The sequence below is a fragment of the Rattus norvegicus genome, chromosome 1, assembly GCF_036323735.1.
Source record: "Rattus norvegicus strain BN/NHsdMcwi chromosome 1, GRCr8, whole genome shotgun sequence".
Classification (NCBI taxonomy): domain Eukaryota; kingdom Metazoa; phylum Chordata; class Mammalia; order Rodentia; family Muridae; genus Rattus; species Rattus norvegicus.
The window spans coordinates 24175030-24197784 of NC_086019.1; the positions used below are offsets into that span (position 1 = coordinate 24175030).

Below are 22755 nucleotides of genomic sequence, written 5' to 3' on the forward strand. Positions count from 1 at the left end.
GCGAAGAGTAATATTTTATTTCAAAATATATGTCGAGAAAATTTACTTAAATCTAGTTCCCGAAATGTTTAGAACATTTAGAAATGGTCACAATCCGGTGACTATCAAAACTGATTCATAGTATTAGGGAACACGTGCTTGCTATACTATTGCTATGAAAATTGCCATTTTATCTCCATATTCTACACCTAACCCACCAAGCAGTATTTTAAGCACATTTAAAACAAGCACATAACATGTTAAGCACATTACACTCATGTCTGTGAAGCTCACGGAGTCACTTGATAGCAGTTGGACATAGGAACATATATTGCATGAACCAGGCAGCAACCTGAACTTATTTGTCACTTTTTTGCCGTTCTAAATGTTGAGCTCCAGTGTTCATATGAACAACTCAGAAACGGTGTAGTGCTTTGAAGTTTAACTATGATTGATTAGACTAAACTCATGCCAGCGCTGTGTTGTGTACGACTTTAATCTTTTTGAAATGTGAATGAACAGCAGATGGCCTGATAAAGACATTCTGTGTGCTTGCCCAGTATGGACTGGCTGGGAAGGAGCTGGCTCAACACATTAGAATCCATGTATGTGCAGTCCATCCGTCATAGTCAAGGCAGATGGCTAACGGGGAGAAAGACTTCCAAACTCTCGGATACATTCCACAGTAGGGTGCATATTTGAATGAAATATTAAAATAACCTGACTTTCCCTTTTAAGGTTTTCTCCAAAAAAAAATATCACCTTTGATGGTTCAAAACAGGCTTGAAGAGATAATTGGTACAACATTTTACACTGCTCAAAGCAAGACAGCTTATGGATAGCCTGGGCTGCCTATGCACATTCTTATTACTCAAATATTTAGACTGTACATTTTTAAGCACCCACCTGATTGATGGGACAGAGAAATTGGAAACAGTAGCATTTTGCAGTTGGAGGATGAAAGCTTGAACCCCGAATCTCTTAGCAATTACTTTATTCTACCTAGACTAAATATGGAATCAGTATATCAATATCATATTTGGGTTTGAGTTGTAAAGTTTGCACACACAAAGCATTGACCTTCCTGCCATGAACGTTTACTTTGTAACCAAAGCCATTTGCCAGTAAAGCTATCAGTGCCGAAGAGCATTGCAGGAGCCTGAGGAAACAGGAGGTGAGCAGTGTTTGTGGGCAGAACGGACCCTTCCCACTCTTGAGTCAAAACCTGACACATTCTCAGAAGAAGATGGTGTCTAATCAACTGCTTCTGTCTGAAATGACTTTGAGAGGGACGGGAGCTTTAAGAACTGTGTTTAATCTGCAGCGTGCCTAAGTAGGCTGTGCACTCTATAGTGAAGATGTGTTCACGGAGCGATGCTCTGCGTGCTGTTGTTTGTGTCTTACAGTAATAACCAGCAGTGGCTACAGCCCCAGATCGGCACACCAGTACTCCCCACAGCTGTACCCCTCCAAGTAAGTGCCCAGCGCCTCCAGTGTGGCTGGAGAGAGCCTTTTGAAATTACATGTGCTAATTTCATAACTTTTAGTCAGAAACATGTATGCATGTAACTATTAAAGAAGGACAGATGCATGTGATTAGATGTGACACATTAGATTAGATGTGACACATTGGATGAGATGTGAAAGAGTATATTTGACAAGAATTAAAGGTATTCATTTACCTGGGTAATTACTATTATCCCTGGTGTTCTCCTGCTCTGAGGAAAACATAAAGCATGTAGACAAAGCTTCAAAATCCTTCAATCAAGGATTTGTGAATATTGCTTTAGAATTCAAACGTATGGGGTTTTCTACTTTACAAGGTTCTTGCTTTAAATCTTTAGTATGTGACGGTTCTTGTATGCTATCTTGAAAATAAGTAAGAATCCATGTGTAATGTTAATTACAAGAATAATAGATGTAACTTAAAATGTATTCAAGCATTTAAATCAATATGCACTGAATCTGGACTTTAAAATAACTTTATCCTCTATTTTAAGGAAAAATCTAGAAACAGTGATTAGAAGACAATATACAGAGATCATACTCTAACCAATATTGTACAATCCAGTCTCTTACCAGAATATTTTCTAGGATTCCAAGTTACAATAAACACACTTCTGAGAGTTTGCTGTATTGCTTTTAAAACTAGCATTAGTCATCTGTCTCAATGCATAGTCCGATTTCCAGTTTAGCTAAATTGGATTAATGGGTTTAAATCTGAATTTGTTTGTTTAGAGATAAGCCAAGATTCAAGTTTTCCTACGAATGCACATTAAATGTAATACGTTATGTTCCTCCACGCCCAGGATGCCTTCAGCACAGGCTAAGGACTGGGTTCCAGTTGGGAACATGTTCAGAATGGCCCAATGAAGAGAGCTGCATTCTGGTTCCTTCCAGGAAGACAGTTAGTTCCCTTTTCTCAGATTTTCAGCTTAGAGTGGTGAATTCTTAGAATGGTGGCTAAGTAGGCTTTCCTAGTTAAGATATATCACTGGGACACTGTGGTGGGTGTGGACATGCTGTGAGTACATTCATTGGCTGACTGGGACCATTCTTCCCCAAGTGTGTCCTAAACAGAGCGCTAGTGCAGATGTAGATGTAAATATGCAGACCTAGAGAAAACTAACTATGCCGTCTAAATCCAATTGCTTATCTTAAAGATGAGAGGTAGTCTTCAAGTGTTTATGTTATCTGTTTATATATTATATACGTCATTATATTATATTATATCATATTATAGACATGGCTGACTTCAAAGCCTAGGGCTCCTTTAAAAAATTTTTTCTTTTACAACTTTTATTCATTTCTGACCAGTTGGGGATGAGGAGTGGGATTACTTCCTGGGTATTACAGGATTTCACTGAATCTGAGCTGTCTGAATTGCTACGCAGTCTTTGTTGCCACAGTAATGCTATTTTTCTGATATTTAGGCCCTATCCACACATTCTTTCTACACCAGCAGCTCAAACAATGTCGGCCTACGCAGGCCAGACTCAGTACTCTGGGATGCAGCAGCCAGCGGTCTACACAGCCTACTCGCAGACAGGGCAGCCCTACAGCCTGCCCGCCTACGGTAGGTCACATCCGAATCTTCTGTTGGCCGGAAGCTTTGCACGCTAGTACAGGTTCCGGCCCTGAGGGATGTTGTCTCACTAATGACGCGGTCTGCCTGTGTGTTTTCTAAACAGATCTTGGTGTGATGTTGCCAGCCATCAAGACGGAAAGTGGGCTTCCCCAAACTCAGTCCCCTTTACAGAGTGGCTGCCTCAGCTACAGCCCTGGGTTTTCTACCCCACAGCCAGGCCAGACACCTTACTCTTACCAAATGCCAGGTAAGTGGCCAACCATAAAACACCTCCTGGGAAAAAAAAATAGTTAAATGGTTTCTTAAAAATGTGACTTCAGACTTAGTAACAGTGAGTCACAAAGACAGTTTTCAGTCTCACCACGGTTCACACGATTTTTAAGGAAAAGGCAGATAACAAGGCAGAAGCAGACAGCAACAGCCGGATCCAGGTGGAGAAAAATGACTCATACCAAATGTAAAGATTATAGGTTAAGCTCGGGCAGGAAATTAAGAACAAGCAAAGCAACTGAGAACCCCCAGGCAGGCATGAAAGTCAGAAGCCCGGGGTCCTTCTAAGCAAATGTCGTGAAATGACTCAGAGTCTGGATGGGGAGACAGCCTTTCAGGTCCCTTGTCTGCTGTCAGGAGGGCATTAGAATCGAGTGCATCTTTTTACAGACCTCTCAGATTTCAAATGTCAGTAACCAAAACAAACTCAAGTAATATCTCTCTTGCTGACTCTATAAAGTGAAATATTTTTAATCACATCACAAAAATTAATAAATATGAACTTTATTAATTTATAATATATAATTTAGTACCTATTTCCTGAGTAGAGGGTGTTAGTTTGACATATATTTTAATATGGTATATAATGTAGAAGTCAGGATAAGTGTTTGTGTGTCCTCAAACTTTCATAATTTATTTGTAGTGAACGCTTTCAAACTCCATTCTTGTACCTTTCTTGCAATCTATGCTGTTCTCAGTGATTGAGCAATAGAGCGTCAGCACTGATGTCTTGAGTCGCTTGGCAGCCAGTGACCAGCATCTCTACCCTGCACCCTCTTCACCCAGCCTACGTCACCCCATCTTTCTCCCCTCAGCTTCGCTGAGATCCCCTCGCGTGCGTTCTTCCCATGACAGAGTTCCGTGTGTTATGTATCTTTCTGTGCTTAGCTTACTTCGCTTAGCACGGTGCCCTCGTCCATCGCACAGCCACAGGTGACCAGGTTTTAGTCCCTCTTGCAGCGGAGTGAATACAGAAGCGGTTAAACCGTGTTTCCTCTTTCCCCTAGGCTCCAGTTTTGCACCATCATCCACTATTTATGCAAATAATTCCGTCTCTAATTCAACAAATTTCAGCGGCTCACAACAGGTACAGTAGTTTTACGCCTTTTAAAATTTCTGTTGAAGATTTTAGGCTTCTTTGATTTGTAACCTATAGTTATTTATGATTTATATTTGCTGCAATCCCTTATTTATCTTTATGTATGCAGAGTTTGAAAAACCCTGTCTCTTCCTTGATAGACTTCTTGGGATTAGGAAGATCTTTTTCACGTATTCAAAATTTTTTAAATTTACTTTTATTCTTTAATTAAAATATGATTACATCATTTTCTCCCCTCCATTTTTTTACCATTAGACCCTCCCAGAAGCTCTTGCACTCTTGCAAACTCATTGTCTCTCTTTCTTCAATTTTGGGTACATAGATTGTTTCACAGCTGATCTCTTGGTATTGGGTGTATAATTAGGAAACTCTTCTCTGGAGAAGACTATGGAAAAAAGTTTTTAAAGTAGAACTTTATTAATTCTTTAGGCATGTCATATATGTATATTTTTAACTTAAATAGTTCTTTTTAGTTATCTTGAAAGCATACATGATCTAAAAATGAGGTTCTTCATTTAAAACTAAAATAACAACTCAGCAGGGTAAAAAAATTACCTATTCAGAATTATTAGGTATTTGTTATTCTGTTGACTGTTAGAGTTTGCTCATTAAACCCCTGAACTATAGTTATTTCAATCATCTAACATATTATTATGGGATATATTGCATGTCTTTTTGTCTTAAGCTATAGTATACATAGTTTTATTTCCCTTGGTAGAAATTGCTTATTTTATATAACATTATTTAATACATTGAACTAGCATAAATCATAAGATTGTGATGTATACTCTAAGACAATCCTAAAACATCATCATAACTAGATAAAAGTCTGCAGAACTATTGTTGGTTTCTAATTTTTTGTTATTTAGATCTATATTTCTTTTAATAAACCTTTGATTGCCATCTCCCCAACAGCTCTATTTTTTTCTCTCGTCACAGAGCCTCTCCCAGCACTTAACTTTTCTCCTCATCATGTTTTATCAATGTTTTCATTAACTTTAAAATCTAGGATGATAGAATTGCATGTGAGATAAGAGTAAATGTTCTTCCATGAGCATCCTAGAACACAGATGGGTCATGATTATGTCGACACTTCAGAATTTGTTCTTGTTTCCTGATTCTCAACCATGTCCAGAATGGCAGATACTGATTCCTAGACAGACAATATGCTTTTACTTTAATACAATTACTGGGTTTTTATATATTTTAAAAGTAAGTTATTCATGAATGCTTTCTCTTTAGATTTAATAAAAGAATTCTATTATTGCCTTCTTATAGGTTTAGTAACATAGCAAAGGGCCATACAAAATTTTATTAAAATGGTATTATTTGAGATATTTGAAAGATATACAGTATACAATTTAGCATCAATTTAAAAGTGTCTTATAGCACTATACTTTCTGCAAAACAAACCAAAACAAAGTTGATGATTTTGACTAGCTTAATTGTTTGTATTAACACCGCAGTCATTTATTGAGAACTTGACATAAATAATATTTTCGACTAGTCATTTGAAGTTCAAAACTAGTCAAGTCTTTGTTTACTGTTCTCTCAAAATGTATAGTCTTCCTGAAGAAATAGACAAGATACAACACAGACAGAAGGTAGACCAGATGGCTATCATCACTAAGAAATACTCTTGACAGAAGGCAGCATAAATAAAAAACTTCTACTGTCCCTGGGAAGATACAATAACAATATAAAGAACAGGAAAACTTTATTACGTTTCCATCATGAATGGATTAAATTTTCCTTGAGAATTCACAATGGATCTGTAGAGGTGATAACTGTATTTGGGATTGAGGTTTGAGTACCAATTTATTATTTAAAACACGCTGAGGATGTGATAAACACAGGAAACTCTGTATACTTTGGACCTGAGGATGGTGGTGTGGCTGGATAGGCTTCACTCCTGCCTCATGGGACTTTCAGTCTATAGAGAAAGTAAAGAGCAGAGTAGCATGGGGACAAATGACCCTGCTAAAATGTTCATGGACATCTACTATTGTGTTGTGCAAGGCTTTCCTATTAGAGCCATGTTCAAGTCAGGATTTATCAGAATGAAGTCAGGAACAAGGACAAAAAGTTACAGGGAGAAAAGGCAGCAAGAGTCAATGTTGAACTGAAGGAAGTATGGAGTCCAAGTCATACATGAGGGGACTGGGAAGAGACACCACAGAGAAAAGGTAGACTATGTCCAGTCACATAAGTAAGCACATGAGTAAGCTTCCTCATGGAAGAGGTAGACTAGGCCTGGACACCTTGTAGCCTTGTAGCCTTCAGTAAGAATTCTGACTGTAGTCTCAGACACTGGAAAGGGATCCATGCTTTGGAATAATCTCTTCTTTGAGGCAATTGCTCTGAAGTAGAAATAATATAAAGGGGTTGGGGATTTAGCTCAGTGGTAGAGCGCTTGCCTAGCAAGTGCAAGGCCCTGGGTTCGGTCCCCAGCTCTGAAAAAAAAAGAAAAAAAAAAAGAAATAATATAAGACAAATTAGAAAACAACACAGCAGCCTCAACAGGAAATGAAGAATGCTTGGATGAAGATGGTAAGAGTAGAAATAAAAAAAGGGGGAACCTTAGAGATGTATCACTTTATCCAGAGGTGCTGGCAGCGTTTCCTGGTGTGTACCGTCCTTTGCTGGTAAGGCCAGGCAGAATGGCAGAACTACAGCACACAGGAGCTAGATCTGACTCCTCAGGTTACAATTCCAGTCTAGAAACTCACAAGCTGTGTGACTGGGATGAAAATCACTTAAATTTCTGTGGCTTCATAGTTTCAATATAAAATGATAATGATACCAACAGACAAGGTTCTGAGAGGCCCTGTCTTGTCTGTAAGACAGGCCATGTAAGCCCTTAGAACAATGCTGTGACCCAAAGCCAGACTTGTTTGTCATTACTGTTTCTCTCTGAGAAAGAAGTGTTGCTAAAAACACTGTTCGAACATTGAAGTTTTCTATTTAGTTCACAGAATGGGATGTGGAACATCATCAGATCCTGAGATAAACAGGCGAATAGAATTTTAGTTTCCTGACACATTACTTAATGCTTCCTGGTAATATATGCATTTACTTATACAGGGAATTTTCTTTTTTGGAAACGACATCAAATATGGATCTTTGTTCCTCAGAACTGATCACAACAGGGGATCTTCCTCTTGACCAAGGATTTGTCATCACTGTTAACATTTTTGGCTAAGCCACACTAGATATATTAAACTCCATTTATCACAAGTCTTTACTCATCATCTTAATATGTAAAGGGCTATTGGGGGCTCATTTTTATCACTTGAAGATTTTTTTAATAGAAAACAGGTCAGGGGAGTTGGTTCAATGCTTTCATTTTTATGCACCACAAAGGAGAAAAGCTAAATGTAAAAACCTGACTGAAGAATTTTAAGCTGAGCCACAGGTAGCAGATAGCTTGTGGTGGCTAGAAAACCTGTTTATTTGTTTTAAAACAACTGCCAGAAAGACAGAAAGAAAAGGCAAGGCCCAGAAGAGGAAAAAAATTAGAAAAGAAAATACACCTTAAAGTTGGTGTAGAAGCCAAGGGGCACGCAGATCCTCCTTGCCGGTACTACATGCTAGGCACTGTGTAAGCATGAACTAGAACAGAATGAACTGACTGCAACTCCTCTCCCCTTTCAGTGCACATGGCATAAAAGCCCTCAGCCAGATTCACATTCTTGCATTAGACCTGCTTTGCAAACTTAAGAGAAATTAATCACTGCCGTGTGTATGAGGTGCCCAGAAGATGAGCTCCCCTCTTTCTCATCGTCAACTCCAAGCCGTGGCCTGGAAAGCAAATGAAATTGATCATTTGGTTGCCATGGTGATAGTGTTAGCTTGCTCTCTTAGACTGCACTAGATGCAAAGTGTTCTCCTGTACCCATATACATCATTTATTTATTTCAGGATTACCCATCGTACACAGCCTTTGGCCAAAACCAGTATGCTCAGTATTACTCAGCATCAACCTATGGGGCATACATGACTTCAAACAACACAGCCGATGGCACATCGTCATCCACCTCGACTTACCAGCTACAGGAATCTCTCCAAGGACTGACTAGCCAACCAGGTACAGCTAAACATCCTGTGCGATCTAACAAAAGAAGATAGCCACAGCTAGACGTGCCTAGAAACCACTAGACAATCATGCTTATGACTAATGAGTTTTAGCTTGTTGCATAAGACAGGACATGAGACGGACAGGAGATTTTTAACCTCAGAATGACTACATGTATGAGAATATCAACATGGGTGAATGCATCTCTGACCAGATTCATTCTTTATCCCATGTAAAACTTGACAACAAAGAGAGGCTGTGATATCATCTCTTTGGAGCGCAACTGGGGGTGTTTCCTTTTTGCAGTAGGGACTGTGTAACCCCTTTACCTTTTCAGTCATCAGGAGCTCTAGCCAGCCATCATTGCTGCATTCCTAGGATTTGCAGGACCAGTGATAGGAAGTTTAATATCTTCGTCTGCTCTGCGCATATTTAAAGTTCGCTGTGGAGTTGGTTTGTCCTTGTTGCTTTGGGGTTCTTTGTTTATTTGCTTGTTTTGTGTTTTATTTCATTATCGGAAGCCTGCTGTCCTCTTGTTAGAATCACGTTTGCTACCCAGACTCAGAAGCTCAAAAGCCAGCTTAACCAGCATTCAGTATCTTCCCTTCAAAATTCCAATCAAATATCCTAAAGGAATTAGAAAGATAACTAGTTCTAAAATTCTAATAGAAAGTAAAGGAATTCAAAAAGTATGATATATTTTTGGAAAGTAAGGGCAAAGTTTGAAGAATGGGATTGCCTGATTGTAGGACTTGTTACGGACAATAGTCAGCCCTCCAGTGCACACACACATGCACAGAGCAGTAGAGAAGTCGGTCACAGACCCAGGCATGCCTGAGAAATGACTGTCGCAGTCAGGCAACTGAAGCACTGGAGATCTAAATACGGATGAAAAGGCACAATTCATATTTTTATACAAAAATTAGAGTAAATCATCATCATCTTTTGGGTAAAAGAATCTCCCAGAAGAAAAATATGTAGGAAGCCTTTGTAATCCTGTGAAAGAAAACGTTTTCTTGGGTATTATAGGCAATTCTTAGAATTATAACTAAACTTTAAAAATGTTATAAAGTTACAAAATTAGGAAGTTTATAAATAATGCTTAAAAGCAATGGAATAGTAAAGTGGGTTTAACAAAATTATTAGTTTTTCTTTGAAAGACACCAAGCACCAAAAATAAAGCTACCGTTTCAGACAAAGTTTTTGTAAAATGCATGTCTGATACAGGACTTATAATCTAGTATGCATAAAGGATTCTGAAAAATCATTTAAAACATAAGACTCACTTTTTAATATGTGTGGTTGTCTTGTGTGTCTTTGTACCATATGCATGCAGTACCTGCAGGGGCCAGAAGAGGGCGCTAGGTCCCCTGGAACTGAAGCTGTAAATTGCTTGAGCAGCCTTGTGAGTGCTGGGAATTGAACTCCCATCCTCTGGAAGAGCAGCCAATGCTCCTAACTTCCGAGCCATTTCTCCAGACCCAGAATCGATGCTATTTTGTAAATACTAATGAGTTCTATGACCTTAGATCTTCTCTCAGAGTAGTCTATAATTTTATTTTAGCTATTTCAGATTCTGGCATGCATCCAGAAAGCAAACACATTCGTAACTACAGGCATGTGCTTTATTAATGGTGAAATCTGACAGATTTAGTTCAAGGGCAGGTAAAGAATTTTCCATTAACCAATGGTGCATTTGGGGGCTTACAGACCAGAACTGACAATTAGGCCCACAATTTTTTATAGAACATTCACTGTGGATGTCCATGTTTAAAACAGAACATACCTTATCCTTTGTGTCCAGTAATTGGCCGCTGCTTGCCTTGGTTTACAGATAAACCTAATGAAATAAAGTTGACCTAAATACCCCAAACCTACAAAGGCAGCTCTTCATTATGTCCTGATTAAAGGATAATTATTCAATCACCTAGAACAGCCCAAGGCAGCTGGAAATGACCGATATTACTTAGAAATTGCAAATAGCATTCAGTTCTTTATTTTTCCTTATTAGGTAGTTGGACAGTGGACTTCAGGACACATGACCACACTGATTAAAAGCAGACATTTCTAGTTCATTATCCTAGTGAAGATCTTCTTCTGCCTTTATATGAAGTTTATCTAAGATAAATTATGGTTTTGACTTGCGCTCTAAAAGTTAGCAGTGGAGATGAGAGATATGTTTAGTTCATCCTTACGAATAGTTTAAACATTTAAAAGTTAAGCATGGCTAGTAACACATAACGTTATCCTTGACTATTAGACCCTGATAAACACAGTAGTGCATTTGCTAACTGAACTTCACAAGTGCTCAAGTTGAATGAGAGAACTGGTGGAGTCCCTTCTTCTCAGAAAGGAGATCCTTGGGAAGGAATTAACAGCCTTTGGAAAACTTCAGGGCTCAGAGTGCAGCTCCTTCCCACAAGAGTGTACATGGACAGGACCACCTAAATTTCTTTACCTCATCGGCCACATGTGCCTTGTTATCTAAGTGAAATTGACAGAGACACAACATTCAGCAGTTCTGACGCAGTATCAGTGAGGGCTCAGCGACTCTTACTCTCACAGCCCTGCCTGTTCGCTCTTCAGTGGGAAAGAGGAGGCAGACCAAAGTGACAGAGATCAGTCTGGTGGTGAGTGGGTGTTCACGTCACAGCCCATGCCCTCCACAGGAAGAGCTCGCTCACTCCTGCGAAGTCCTTTCAATGAACATCCAGGCCTTCTCTCTCACATACAACACTTAAAGTCTCTATGACGCCAATGGAAGATTTTTAATTGGAAATTTTAACAATATGACCATATTTATCCTGTATGGCACGTTGTTTAGAAATTTGCATACAGAGTGAAGCAGAATGACTGACTACACACAGAAAACTAATGTTTGCAAACACTTTGTGTGCTTTGTTTCTGAGGTGATGATACTTAAAATACCTTAGCTCGGCAATTTTCAAAACCATAATACATTGGAATTAGCAGATCCCATGCCGCACAGTAAATGTCTTGAACATCTACAGATAGGATGACCATTGTCTGACATTTCCCTTTAACCACCCCATCCCCAATCCGTCTGGTAACTGCCATTCTACACGCTATTTCTATGGGATCAAGCATTTCATACTTTATATATAAATAAGATCACGCAATTTGTTCTTTCTGTTCATGACTTACACCATTTAGTATAGTGACTTTCAGTACCACCCCTACTGTCACAAAATGATAGGATTTCTCTTATTTTTGAGGTGTCATCCCATTTGTGTGCATGTGTGTGTGTGTGTGTGTGAAAGACACACACACACACACACACAGAGAGAGAGAGAGAGAGAGAGAGAAAGAGAGAGAGAGAGAGAGAGAGAGAGAGAGAGGTTGATTGATTTTCTGTATCCACGCAACTTATGTCTTGATACTTGGGTTGACCCCATATCTTGGAGAGGGAGAATTAGCCTCTCCCTGAGATGAGCTGCTTCATTGATTCCACAGAATGATCAGCCCTGAAACCGCATACATACAAACAGTAGAAATGGAGGCACACGTTGTGTTTATATCCTTTCACATGCATATGTGTACACACATCCATATTGTAGCAATACCAGTCAAGGCAAAGGGGGCTATCAATTCGAGAGCTTGGGCGGGAGAAGATGTTGGGGTCTGGACAGAGGAAAGTGATGTAATTCTACTTTAAGAAAATGTATTTTTGATAAACTTGGGGGCAGGCATGTCTTAGCAGAATAGCTACTATGTCATTCATGCAACCTGATTTTAAGTTTCAAGCTTTTATGCCGTTCTCTTTTTTTTTTTTTTTTTTTGGTTCTTTTTTTCGGAGCTGGGGACCGAACCCAGGGCCTTGCGCTTCCTAGGCAAGAGCTCTACCACTGAGCTAAATCCCCAACCCTTATGCCATTCTCTTAATGCACAGCCACAGGGTCCTTTTGTCCACATCAAGCCCAACACCTGTTTCCTTTTCTCCTTAGACACAGACATCTTATCAAGTGTGAGTTTCCGTATATAGTTTGAACTTGCATTTCTCTAACTACCGCTGACCTTCTCATACACTAGTTGACCATCTCTGTCTTCTTCAGAGAATTGTCTACCTTGGCCATTGCTTTTGTGTTTTCAGTCAGGTTATTTCGTTTTCTTTCCTCTGGGTGGTTCAGGTTCCATATATGTTTTAGTTATGTCACGTGCCTGGCTTCCCAACATATCCTCTCATTCTGGTGAGTTATTGGAGGTCTCTTTTGACCAGGAGAAACTATTGCTGTTTGGAGGAGGAACTATTAGCCTAGTGGTTAAAGCAGACATTCTGGAATCGCATCAACATCATCAAACATCAGCTGGTCGTTGTTGCCTAATTAACTATGTTGTGTTGCCAGTTTCTCTATAGTTATAAGATAATAAGAACAGAGTTCCGTGTTAGCTGGAAATTGGCTTTGATTCTCTGCCCCTCTTTCTGTCTCTCATTTTCACTCTCACTCTCACATATGCACATAATATTCATAATAAGCATCTAGAAACAGTAAGAACATGACAAATTTTAAAGAGATGAAAACATGTTCCTAATTACTTCTCAAAAGAAAAGGATTTAAAATAATAACTTATTACCATATACCCACAAAGGTTGAAATAAAGATTAGCAGTACCAAGGACTAGTAAGGACCAAGTGGATGTTGATGCTGGAGACATGGTTGGTCAATAATTCCACTGTGAAGATCTGTGTCTATACAAAATTACAGTATTCCTCCATTGACCCGGCAATACCAGTGCTGAGTATAGATAGATAATCAAGAGGGAGAGACCTCACTGGCAAACCCTCAACACAGAATATTTACACTTATAATTTATATATGTCACCTAACTGTGTGACTGACTTAAATGACAATCAGCAGAAAGGAAGAGTGTGATTTGTGTACTTGACGGAGTTCTACAAAATAAGAAGAAACAAGCATTCGGAGTTCTCCCTAGCGTAATGAGCTGCAGGCTCATTTGAAAGGGCAGTGTGTTCTATAGACTAAGAGTTTCATAAAAACAAGGCTAGCCTTCACACTTTTTCCCTAAATGTCTGATTTACTCTCATGAGAACACTTTTGTACATTTTTTTTTATTCTTTGAGTATCTTTCAGATCCTTAACTGACTGGCAAAGAACCAATGAGAACAGTTTCTGCAGTGTTTAGAAACCCACACACTTCCTGTGGCCCCATTTTTCCCCTTCAACACTGTGATAGTTACTGAATCTCGGGTTTAAATGGCTGACTTGTTCCTGCTAGATTCCTTAGTGCTGACATAGGCTGCTACTAGCCATCTACCTGTAACTTAATACAGTGATTGGAAGTTTGCAATTTTCTCTTCTTTCCATTCTTGCACTGCTACCAAAGGTAAAAGGCTACGTGTGTGTGTGTGTGTGTGTGTGTGTGTGTGTGTGTGTGACCTTAAAATTGACCTGAAAAACACATAAAGGATAACACATCCACCTGTTATTCCCACACTTGAAAAGTGAGAGTTCAGTGTCATCCTTGGCTATGCAGGGAGTTTGAAGCTAGTGTAAAAACTAATGTCAAGGAAAAAAAAAACAAATAAATAAGAAACAAAACAACAACTGTGTGCTCACATGCAAAAAGAGAAAGATTGTATAAATGCCACCCCAAAAGGGTTTCATTTAAGATTACTTTTAAAATAATAGTTTGGGGCTGGGAAGATGTCTCCGTGGTTAAGAGCACTTCCTGCTCTTGTGGAGGACCTGAGTTTGGTTCCCAGCATCCACATCTGATGGCTCACAGACAGCTATAACTTCAGGCCAGGGAACTCAGTGTCATCACCTGGCATTCAGACACACATGGTTTACATGTGTATACGCCTACCTTCCTACACACATATACACATACACATAAATAAAAATCAAATTTTAAAGTACAGATTAATTCGAATCACGTTATTTAAAGGAAGGTATTAGATTAGCAGATTAGCGTGACTTAATAAACTAAGGGAATTCGTGTTCCAGTATAACAGTGGAAAACAGAAAAGGGTGTGTGTAGTGTTACTTAGAAGTTGCTAGGCATTCAAATATCTAAAGCCTATCCAAATAAGCTGGGCATAAGATGCTGCAAGATAAGCCAATGTTCAAACTTGTATAAAATATAAAACATTTTATTATTGTGATGTCCATCCTGTCAGTGATTACAGTGGTAGGGAAAACAGTGAGCTGTGCTGGCAATATTTTAAGAGCAAACAACATTTATATTAAGATGTATTTTTATATCTTTTCTTTTTTATTGAAAGATTTTTTTTCATAAAATATATCCTGATAACAGTTTCCCCTCCTCCAACTCCTCCCAGGTCTTTCCTATCTCCTCGATTACCCAAATCTACATCCTTTCTTGCTCTTTCTCATTAGAAAAACAATAAAATCCTAAGAAACAAACAATGAAAAAAAAACCAAAAGCATAAGAAAAACGTTGGCATGCACGGAAATCACCTAAACACACAAAACCATAACATAGAGGCAAAAGAGCTATAGGGTAAGAGAAGGAAAGAAATGCTCATGCAAACCATTAGGAGACAAAACCAAGGTCCAAAAGTACCCTTGAGTAGGTTTTATGTTGGCCGTCTACTGCTGAGGATAGGGCCTGATCTTCACTGTTGTTGTATACCCAATGAGACTCCATGAAACTAACTTCGTTTGTGAGTGGTTTTCAACTGAAGATAGCTTCCGTTTTAGGAATTAGGACCCATGTCTATTGCCCCTCTCAGCACCGGAGCTCCATCAGGCCCAGACCTGTTCATGCTGCCAGAATCTCTGTGAGGTCACAAGTCAGTCCTGCTGTGTCTAAGAGGCCATGTTTTCTTGGCTTCCTCCATCCTTGCTCTTCTACAAGGTTCCCTGAGCCCTAAGGTGAAGCATTTGATAAATATACCCTGTTTGGGCTGAGTGTTCCAAGGTCTCTCACACTCTGCGCACTGTCCCTCCTCGGGTCTCTGTTCCCATCAACTGCAGTAGGAAGCTTCTTTGACGATAACTGAGGAAAACATTGACCTATGGGTATAGCAGAATGTCACCGGTAGTCACTTTGTGCTAGGTTCCTTCAGTAGGACAGTGGTATGTGCTGTGCCCCTTGGTCCCTTGACTATCTGGCCTCAGGTTCTTCACCACAGGAGCAGTGTCAAGGATGGGCTCCATCCCATGGAGTGGGCCTTAAATCCTTGGCCACTCCCACGAGCTTAGTGCCACCACTGCCCTAGCACCCTAGGCAGGATACTGTTGTAGATTCGAGGGTTTGTATCTGGGTTGGCGTTTAGCTTTCTCCTTCAGTAGCATGCTGAGTACCTTCCAGTATAATGAATGTTAGTTAGTAAGGGTGAAAGTTCCATGTAGGTAGGTACCAGCTCAGCTTCTCCATCGTCAGTGAGTTGTGTAAATGTTTTCTTCAGCAATAGTGCTTTATCTTACCAGTGGAATGCAGCCAGTAGCTTTGGCAATAGTCTGGTTTGTTGGGGCTTTTCACGGGGCCCCTTTGGCTAACAATTATATTAGATGCACCCCATTCCTGGCACTGGAAGCTTCATTTGGTGATGGGAAATGTCCAGTTGGGGCTCTATCTACCTTATTATTTGGAAACTTTATTTAAATCATCTTCATATATATGGAAGATTCTACTATGTTAGGTTTCCATATGACCCCTCAAATGACTCTTTTCATAGTCCCTCTATCTCCTTCTCTTTCCTCCCCTCAATTATGGGAGAGACATCTAAGGCATATTTTTGATTCTATACCATATGATACTTACCAAACAAAATGCTGTTATCCAAAGATACGGTAAGATCTTAACTCTATAACAATTACTGTTTCTCAGAAAAGCCATGTTTAATGTGCCATTTGTTCCGTGAATTTTTGTACTGTGTCATATTATACTGTATCGTATTGTATTTTAATGATAAATGAGGATCATCATATTTTTATTTATAGACACATTATTTAAGTCTAATGTAGCTCAATACCTGACTTGCCTAGAGATTTTCATTCTATGTATATGGTTTCAAAATATAAGCCCGATTCATCCTCAAAAATTTTCAAAGGATTCTCATCCAGAATTTAATATACACTAAAACCAAGGTCCAGGAAAACTAAGAAAGATCCTCGAAGTACGATTACAAGTCGAGTTGACTTGTTAGACTGTGACTTCAGTGGTATCTATTCACCTTAAAACAAATGTGGTGCTGGCTGGTACTTTATGCCTGTTAAGCTCCGTGGTCACTAACGTTGTACGAGTCTGGATTTCAGGGACCTGTAGGACATACAGGAGCCAGTTAGATAAGTGTCCAAAACACCAGATAATGGCTAGATGGAGGGAGCCAGTTCTGGGTCCTTGTGTACAGAGACATTAGCATATGAGGTGCTTACACCAGAGTAAGAAGACCAGAACTCCCTGGTAGCTATCCAGAGCATGGCAGGACAAGAGTCTGTGACTGTTACATAGAAAGACACCGGAGAGCAAGACTGGACCTAACACCCTGCAGATATCAGTTGCCAAATAATAGTTCTGATAGGGTGTGTTTAACAGGGTCAAAGACATCACCTATCTGGAAGAATAGAAGAAAGCTCAGCCTGTCTACTAAATTTATCAATCTGATGATTATTCAGGACTCTCAGTAAAGTATAGCATTCAAGTTTTGGTGGGCTAAAATTAGATTTTGGTAAGGTGGATATCAAGCAGCCGAAAAATTTGTACCATACAGTAGTATAACTATTGCCCACCTATGACTACCATGTAGTTAAAACATAAATACCACACATTCAAATAACTATATATAGCATGCACAAGATTTCAAAAGTGTGTTATAAAAATAACAAAGGTAAACTTTTTCTTGCTGTTCATATTGATTATATGGTAAAATGATATTTTGTGTGTGTGAAGCCAGCATGTGGGGGATAATTTTACATCTCTTTCTACCTTCTAATGTAAATGATGGAAAATTTAAAACTACCTAAGCTCATGGCTTTCATTTGCTTTCACTGAGTAGCAGAAGTGTGCATATGGTCTTAAGGAGTTTCGTTAGGAAGGAAGCGGTGAGGTGTACTCAATAAGGGGGGCTGTTGAGTTTGCAGGTGGGGTGCAGGACTGATCTGGAAGACACCGTGTTCTGTGGAATGTGGCCCAAATGGAGGTGAGGCTAGACCTAAACACAGATTAAAAATGGGGGGTGAAAATACAGACAGGACGCTGAGGGTATTTGGCATATAAAAGGCATTGAGGGTTCTATGAGGAATTCATATGACCTATGCATTTTTTGACTAAATTTGAACTTTACATATTTGAACTATAATTTTTGCCACAAAGAGGTCATTAATGTATAGGAATTCATTAACTAATAATGAAGACTTATAGTTGTTCTAAAGCTAAATTGCTCTTCTTGACACACCATGCTGTTTATAGGAGAGTTTGATACAGTGCAGAGCCCATCCACACCAATCAAAGATCTTGATGACAGAACATGTAGAAGTTCTGGGTCAAAGTCTCGAGGAAGAGGCCGGAAAAATAATCCCTCCCCACCTCCGGACAGTGACCTGGAGGTATGCCTGCCTGCTTACTGCTGTAGAACGTAAGATACTTGATTTTACTGAGTGGCAATAGCCATACTTTATATACACAGTAAGTTTCAAAATTTCTATCTATCTATCTATCTATCTATCTATCTATCTATCTATCTATCTTAGATCTAGCAGAATTTAAAACAATATAGTCAAAGGTAACAATACTTTGAAAGTTAAAGACTAGAATAATTTCATTTTTATTCAACTAAAAACAGCTAAAAATAAAACCATCACTCATGCTAAAATATCCTTAGAAAAACATTTTAGAAAGATAAATCGGTGTCTAAAGGAAAGTAGTAAAATCTTGTCAATGAGTATATGTGTTAAAACTGTCGTGTCTGTGGACTTTTAAAGTATTTTTTCATTCCTGAGCTCTTTGGAATGTAACTACATTAAGCAGGTTGAGCTTCTATTACAAAAATCTATCATTGACCATAATATGTTCATACATTATCACAAAGTTCAAATTTTGAAGAAAAGAATTAATTTCCAGATGTAATATAAATCAAGTAGCACATTTTGTGCCTTTTCCTATGATATATATATATATATATATATATATATCAAAGAGATGAATGTGTTCTGAAGACTTGTGGTAACCTGGCAGTGCTAGGAAGTCCAATTGACAGGGAGCTGGACAGAGGCAGTGGCCAATTTCAGAGTGGAGTGTCATCCGGTGTGGTCTAAACTCCAGATTCTCTCCCAGTGTCAAAGCCCTGTTGTTTGGGTCCAATCTCCTAACTCTGTAATGTGAAATCTTAAGTCTATGCAGGCCAAATAATACATTCACCAAGCTGTGTGACGTCTTATAGTTCTTGTTCAGGAGCTACCAGAGACTGCCTTAAATCCATTTTGAAAAGGTTTGGTGCAAATTCCAAATAAATTCCAAAACACAGTGAACCCCATGAGATCTAGAAGTATAAATATGTATGAAGGTTAGACTCCTTTCTTTCATAAAGTCAGAATGTATCTTTTTCATATTAATCAAATGTTGGGTATATTCATTACAGGTCTGGACACCTGACCATTAAGCTTCTGATCATTTTTATCACCCATATCCCCAGGTTTTATGAGAGTCAGAGTTGCCAACTAGGAACATGGCCCACAGACTCAACTAGGCTTGGTTTATATGGGGCTCAGAGAGACTGAAGAGACAAACATGTGCCCTGAGTGGGTCTGAGCTAGGTCTTTTGCAGATACAGTATGGTTGTATGGCTTGATATTTTTGTGGGACTCCCAACAGTAGGGGTGGGGTGTCTCTGACTCTTTTGCCTGCTCTTGGGATCCTTTTCCTCCTACTGGGCCACATTATCCTTGATAAAGGGTTTATGCCTACTCTTATTGTAACTCATTATGCCATATTTGGTAGATATCCCTGGGAGGCCTGCTTGTTAGAGGAGAAGTAGATCTGAGGAAAAGTGGAGGTGGAGGGAGGGACTAGGAGGGGAAATTGGTTAGGATGTAATGTATGAGAGAAGAATATCAGAAGGAAAAACTACAAAAATAAAAATAAGGTTAAAAAAGGAACAAACCATGGAAGGGGTAGGTTTTTTTGTTTGTTTGTTTTTTATAAACTACTCAAGACCACGTCCAACAAGAAAGGGAACATCTTCTAGCTGTAAAGATCTGTGTTCTTAACCCATTTTGACCCTGGCCATTTCTCTTCAGCGTGTGTTTGTCTGGGACTTGGATGAAACCATCATCGTCTTCCACTCTCTCCTCACGGGCTCTTACGCACAGAAGTACGGCAAGGTAAGGAGTCAAGAGCTTATTCCCAAAGTGTTCAGGATTTAACCAGTTACAAGCTCAAGGTCTGCTTTAAGCTGCTTTGTTTTCCCAGTCAGCTCCTCCGATGGTCTCCCCACTGTGGCAGCTTCCTGTCCTAGAACGTGTGCTCACAACCCGGCCGAGCTCATTGGAAGTCACCTTTACACTCTTCACAGGGACTTTGAATTTCTTATCTCAAGACCAAAGATCCTACTCTCACACATTTGGGGATAACACCCTTCACTCACAGGAAGGCTCACGCCTTCACTGCCTTTCTCTCTTGCCACTCCCTGCTGTAGCGAATTTCTTAGAAGAGCATCACAGCTGTGAGAGTTCTGTGCCTTGGACTGACTGATACAACCGAATGATGTGCTCTGGTGGAAACACACATGCTTAACTCATCACTGACTCTGACGCTGTCAATAGGATTTGCTCTAAAGAGAGTTTGGTGAGAGCATGTTGGCCTGAATTCCACTGCTGTATGAAAATATGTGGTTAGCTTTGGATCCTTCTCACATCACAGTCACACCCACAGAAATGTCTCATCATGCCTCCCAGCATGACATGACATAGTGGGCGGGTTCTTGTGTCCTAACAACACGCTATATAGTAACAGTTATAGCCTCATCTTCTAGACAATGCATGATGGACTGCATTCGAGTGCGTCTTTTCATTTTTTATTAGTGTGTGTGTGTGTGTGTGTGTGTGTGTGTGTGTATTTGTATGTGCATGTGTACAAGTGACCATGAGCTCCAGAAAAATGTGTCAGTTGCTAAATCTGAAATTAGAGATGTGATATGAGTCCTTATATAGATGCTGGGACCCAGGTCCTATGAAAGAGCAAGAGGTACCCTTAACTACTGAGCCATCTTGCCAGCCCCAAAGGCCTCTTTGTAAATTTGCACTTTGGGTTAATCTAGGCTGTCACTTGCTTTTACTTTCTAAGTACATATAAAAAGTAGTCATTTTTTTTAGCAATAATTTACCATAAAGTGTCTTAGTTCCTTTATAACTATAAGTGTCTAACATGTTTTTCTTGAAACAAATATTCAGGGACTGTTTCTGTAATTCATAAAAGAGTTGTCTCCCACGCAGGATGTGTGGCTGCTGGGATGAGGAAAGATTTGTGGAATATTAAAACAAACTCACATACCCAAATTTATAGCTCATATTTATTTCGATTTCCTGTTTCATGCTGGGTATATTTTATAAATAATGCACCAGTGAGCCCAGGCTGCTGTAATAAAGCATTAATAAAGCCTGACCACAATTTATAACCAAATCATCGTCATAAGCCTGGAGTGAAAAATCAAAATTCTGTGACTGGTGGGATATGAAATCTGAAGTATTTCAGATTGTAATCTAAGGATATTTTTTTAAAAAGATTGACTTTTCAAAATCATGTCATGAGGCCCATTTAAATGACTGTGATGCATGTTGCTCCCCGTGTCAGATCGGCGGTGATGGGCCTCGCCTTTTAGAGTCACCTCACACCTTTAACATGTTCCTTGACATCACGTCCCTTTCTAGGAACTTGAGTCTTTCGAATTATGAGATCATTTGAATTCCCCAAAGGACGCCTGAAGAGAATGGTGAGCAGGTCATTACAGTCCTCTTCTTTTTCTTAAATTGAGGACAGCACTTTCTTTCTCCAGTATTCTTGACCACAGCAAATGACTTCCGTCTCATCTCAAGGAAACCCTCTGTATACAGGCCGAGGTTTCTACAGACTCATGCCTGAAGCCTTTGGGACTGAACTGTAAAGGACAGGAAATACAAAGAATGAAGCTGAAGGTCGAGGGGGACATGAGGAGAATAGGAGGTAGAGAGAACCTGGGAGCCTGAGGAGGTGGGAATCCATTGTTACCCACACAGTGGGGTAAGTGAAAGCTGGCAAAAGGTCCCCACAGGACACGCCCATTCTCTTCCACACCCACCTCTCCTGTATAAGGTCATGTTACTATTGAAAGTCACTCTTCAAGTTCAGATTTCTCCCACTAGACGGGGTGTCTGGATGAAAGATTGCCACCGCATGAGTCTTCCCACTGAGCTCTTGAGGTCATGGATCCTTGTCCTCCTCCTTTCTCACTTGCACTAATTGAAGCCCCGTGAGCATCTCCCCAGAGCATATCGATGGCGAGCATGCACCCCAGAGCATATCCATGCCTACATATTGCCAGGCCTCAGACTTCCAGACCCCCCATAACCTTCATCCAAAATCTCCTTTTCTTCCTGAGTTTCCCCATCTCAGGCATTCTGCTGTGGCAACAGAACGCTGCCACCACACTGCTGCGGCATGGTGCCCACCAGTGTTCTCATAGGCTCACATTCTGAATTCTTCCCCCAGTCACTAACTCCATTCTGAGAGGCTATAGAGCCTTTAGGAGGAAGGGCATAGCGAGCAGAACTAGATCTGTAAGGGCAGGCCTTGAGGGGCTCTAGCAAGCCTCTGATTCTGCCCTCTGCCCTCAGTGATAAGAAAAGTCCCACCACAGTGCGTAATCCCACCACTGTTCTGGCCCAGCGGGTGAGGCAAAATGAATCTGAAGTGAAATCTTTGAAACTGTGACCCAAAATAAATCTTTCCTCCTACAAGCAAAAATGCCACAAAGCCCGGGGGAAGCTCAGTTGTGTCTCAACCCAAAACCAAGCTCTCAAACCTCTCTTAGCAGGCATGCATCACTGACAGATATGAACAGGCACTGGGAAATTTTCTAAATGCTTTATCTTAGTAATAAATAAATAAATAAATAAATAAATAAATAAATTAGTTAAATAAATAAATTGGGCTCTTCAGTATGATAATTAGTGGTCTTTGAAGAAAGTTCTCATGGTGAGTTAATGTGAAGAGTACTTACATCGCATGGTGGCTCAGTGCAAGCTATCATACCAAAATAACTCT

At 39.7% G+C, this 22755-nt stretch overlaps 1 protein-coding gene across 20 annotated transcripts in view; it reads left to right on the top strand.

The window, feature by feature from the left end:
• Eya4 (EYA transcriptional coactivator and phosphatase 4) overlaps positions 1-22755 on the top strand; it is a 243702-nt gene that overhangs the window by 183599 nt on the left and 37348 nt on the right. For 19 of the 20 annotated variants that reach the window (NM_001271317.1, XM_039103304.2, XM_039103308.2 and 16 more), the window contains 7 exons: positions 1386-1452; positions 2913-3055; positions 3171-3314; positions 4345-4424; positions 8358-8523; positions 17929-18065; positions 19755-19838. In NM_001271317.1, coding sequence (NP_001258246.1) covers positions 1386-1452; positions 2913-3055; positions 3171-3314; positions 4345-4424; positions 8358-8523; positions 17929-18065; positions 19755-19838 — 821 coding nt within the window. Of the gene's footprint in view, positions 1-1385; positions 1453-2912; positions 3056-3170; positions 3315-4344; positions 4425-8357; positions 8524-17928; positions 18066-19754; positions 19839-22755 lie in introns of those variants that run through there. The other variant, XM_063282833.1, reaches the window with a different exon arrangement.